This window comes from Bombyx mori, chromosome 18 (genome assembly GCF_030269925.1).
Source record: "Bombyx mori chromosome 18, ASM3026992v2".
Lineage (NCBI taxonomy): Eukaryota > Metazoa > Arthropoda > Insecta > Lepidoptera > Bombycidae > Bombyx > Bombyx mori.
The window spans coordinates 12,582,605-12,586,815 of NC_085124.1; the positions used below are offsets into that span (position 1 = coordinate 12,582,605).

Genomic DNA, 4,211 nt, shown 5'->3' on the forward strand with positions numbered 1-4,211 from the left:
ACCTACCCGTCCTGATATGTTTCTATCCCAAAAAAGCTTTGAGGCAGAAATATGTAGGAATTACAAGTGTTAATAACCTTTAACTGTTGTTTTGAAAGGCTCGCAGTAAAGGCGCAGCCCCACAAGCGCCGACGCCGACGACTCCCACGGAGACCCCGTCGAGTCCGGGGGCCACGAGCGGCGCGTCAAGCGGAGCGTCGAGCGGGGCGGCGCAGCGGCGGAGGGACTTCGTGTAGCGCGCGGCGGCGCCCGGCGCTCCTCCAGACTAGCGCTGTGCGCCCACACACACGCCTACACCATCTTCCAGAGGCTAGTGTAACAAATAACAGCGACACCAGCAGCCTACGATGGGTGATGTGATATTATATCCACTAAAACCCCTCAGCGCTATCAGACGTTACGTCCGAGTTCAAAAAAAAAAAACTTTAACTGACGCATTCTTCCACGGCTACACACATACACACCTATCTTTGTATAGATTGGCGGCACCGACAATGCTTCTCAAACTGTGACACAAGCATCGAAATTATTAAAGCTGAATTGATGTGATTAAAACAGTGCAAATGCACAAAGTCAATTTTTCTATCGTGTCCTTCGTAGCGGCACTATGACCACATTTCATTTTATGAACAACATCAAAGCCAGTCAATTTTATGTGATGTAGTTCACTAGCAACTTCAATGTTTGAAACTGGCATTTCGTTTCTTGATGTAAGTTCCGATGGTGGAGACGGTCATTAATATTGAATATTCGTGATTTGAGTATTAAAATGAACTAATTGAATTGTGTTGTTAACACCGCTAGTGTCACGTTGTAAAACTCATCTAAAGGAATCTGATTAAGCGTCTATCACTTGAAGAAATTGTTTTGTAATTGTTTACTATAGCTCGTGAATAAATTGGAATAACTAAATCTAATACATTTTGATCGAGTCACACGATATTAAGAGGTGGTAGTTCAATAAATACATACATAAGAAAGACCGCGTGACTTCCCAAATCGTTCTAAACAAATTTAGTCACGTGATCAGCCCGATAGTTTTGATTCAATTAAAACTTGAAATATTTCTTTTTACAATAAGAAAACGCTTCGCACGGCCATCTATACTATTATTTAAACTATTTGATTATATTATTAAGGCAGATATGAACAAAGTTTTTACATAAAAGTTCGTGACACCTTTAAAACGATAGATATCGCTCGGTTATAACGTATGTACATAGTATTAGTGTTAATTACTCGTAGTTGCTCACAATACGAGTAGGCACGCAGCATAACGCTTATCGATACCGTGAACTGTAGGTTTGATACTACATAATAATAATATATCGACTTGAAGTATTCAACAGATTTCAAATTCATTCATTTAAAAAAAACCGATATCCAATGAACATATTTATATGATAACTTGTGTATTACTCAGACATAATGAGATATTATATTACATGTGCGTTGTAGTTTAGAATGGTTAAGTTTCTGATAGAATTGTCAAGATACATTTTACTTTTAAATTAATTTGAAAGTTTAAAATCAGTAATATCACACAACTAACTCTGTTCCTAATTATAATGCGGTTCACGGTGACACAACTATTTAAGCGATGATGAAATGTAAAAATGATATTGTTAATGTAAGTATTAAGCTAAAATTTTACATTTGGAAAGCAATAATCTCATTATAATCACTTATTTAACCAGCGCTTCTCAATTTATTCGGTTTCGCCTGTGAGCAAAAAGTTAAATTAGTTAAAGTTAAATTAATCTATTAAACTATTAAAGTGGGATGTATTCTATTAAAATAACGTATCAATGATTATAACAATTATACTCTAAAGTGGAGGCTTTGTTTGTACGCACTACTTATGGGATTTTTAATTCAATATTATCATATTTGCCAAATTATTTCCAGGAAAAGGCTCCGTAGATTTCTTTTTCGGAGGCAGCTCCTTAAGGTTGAGAAGCGCTGATCTACTGCAGTGTTAACTAACGACCAAGTATTTTTATATGCCTTAATTACAATACTGTAGTATATCAGGTAATATTGTCTTATAAGACTTCGAAGTTCCATTCCAACATTGATTCACTCAGACAACGACTTTTATTCACATTTGTAATTTTTGTTTCTTTATTTGGCGTAGGCTGCAATCGTCTTCGTGACAATCATTTATTAGAAATATTTAAGATTTTAAGCAATAAGAGGCAGACTAGACGTCACAAAGAATTAAGTCATCAAGATTGTTCAACAAGATTTGAACTTGTATAAAATTTAACTATGAATTTGTTTTTGACATCACACTACAACCAGATTTATAGCACTTATGTAATATTTGTCGACTACTTTAAAAGACATGGAGTACCTGTACCGTACCTACATAACGTGCGATCGATTGTAATGCATACGAGGAAATTTGAATGTTAGTTTTATTGGGCGAAGCACATTTAGAGAATCAAACACAAACTTCACTTCATTCTGCCTCTATTGGAATCGCCATTATAACTTAAATTCTAATTAGTGAATAATTAATGAAACAACAACTACTAATTTTGTATGCTTCTTCAAAAGTGCGTGTCGATTATACCTATAAATTTAAGGTGAAAGTTTTTATATATTATATTATACAAAATTTAGCTGTACCCTATATCGCAAGACGCAATCTGTTGTTTGATTAATACAAAGTTTATTACCTACGTTACGAAATTAAGAAACGTTTTATCGGAATTCGTGTATACATATCTGTTTAAAACGGCGCAGTTCGACAATTGATAAATGGCAATACATATTGTATAAAATATTAATGTAATTAATTATATTAAAATAGGACGTGCATAAGATACGACCGTCCGAAGAAGCGCCTAGTTTATGAATGCGTTCGGAAATGCTGAGGCATCTATGAGACTATGTTTATAAACATATTTGGTACCAATAAGGACGCTTCCCTTTTAAACAAAAATCGAAAATATATTTGTGAACACATCGTTGCATGAACAGTTACGAATAGTGTGCTTCATGCGAGTGTTTTAACTTCTCGATCGCGTAAAAGTTAACTCAAATTTGTATGGAGTTGGATCAGCGCCCCTAGCGGCAAACGAAAGGTAGCTGTCCAACTCCATACAAATTTAAGTTAACTTTTACGCGATCGAGTAGTTAAAAAACTCGCACTAAAAACACTGTCCCTCAAGTTATGAATTGGAACGTCGCGCGCTTCACAGTTTTCGAACGTATTCACGTTTATTGTTAACGTTTTTAAAGTTTATTCGAGATATTCGATATTCTCGCGTAGTTACTTTGGTCGCTATCGTGTAGTTTACGTTTCGGGTGCAATGTGTATCCAGCTACGGCACAGCTCCTCATAATTTTTAAATGAAAATATAACGAAATGAAAACCGTTTCTTGTTTTATTTTGTTACAGATATCCGTGTATATACACTGATTAGCCGTACTCGCCCGCTTCGCTGGGCATTTAAAATTAACATTATTATTTACTGTCATTATTATTAGGGAGTGCAACACTCATATAATAAATATTAGCCTATCCATTAAGTACAATCATGTATTTTCAACACGGATACCAAGTTTCAAGTCAATCAGATGCATGGTTCAGTAGTTATAACGGAACATCCGTAAAAACCACTGTAGATTTATATATTAGTATACCTAGATATACAGTGATTTTAAAAGATAGGCAATCGATGCTCACGCCTAAATGTCCAGCCGTTCTAAAGCCCAGTGGCGATGCAATTTCCGAAGTTTTTTTTTTTTAAATTACCTACAAAATATAAAGTATTGAAAACTAAATATATGTCTTCATCTTGATGCAATGTCTTCCTTACCAGAAAATTTATTTTATACAGCAGCGGTGTTACCGTAAATTAATTTTTTTTAGGATGGCCGCCTTTTTTTCTGAGGCAGAGATTGCCGTTGGCCTTTCAGTTTCAGCAGGACTGGAGGGCAAGCAGGGACGCAGCCAGAAGGGGTGGGATTTAGTAATAGCTGCTCTAGCGCCTCCGAAATCCATTGACGCCCCGCCATTTAGAACTTACATTCTGATATTTAAATCCTTTCTATGTATGAATCACATCAACAGCAGTCTTAAAACTTTTTAGATATCTTTGTCGACTAAGCGGCGAGCAAGGTCAGCGCCATCTCTGTACGGAGGGAGCAGTTTCCTGAAATTCCTAGGCTAAGGTATTTTTGCTAAATAAAACACAAAA

At 35.9% G+C, this 4,211-nt stretch overlaps 1 protein-coding gene across 4 annotated transcripts in view; it reads left to right on the plus strand.

The window, feature by feature from the left end:
- The window catches only part of LOC101735517 (potassium voltage-gated channel protein eag), a 43,418-nt gene extending 40,032 nt beyond the window's left edge, over window positions 1–3,386 (plus strand). For all 4 annotated transcript variants that reach the window (XM_021349369.3, XM_021349367.3, XM_012692217.4 and 1 more), the window contains exon 15: window positions 99–3,386. In XM_021349369.3, coding sequence (XP_021205044.2) covers window positions 99–236 — 138 coding nt within the window. In that variant the 3' untranslated portion in view covers window positions 237–3,386. The remainder of the gene's footprint in view (window positions 1–98) is intronic.
- Window positions 3,387–4,211: the final 825 nt, after the last annotated feature.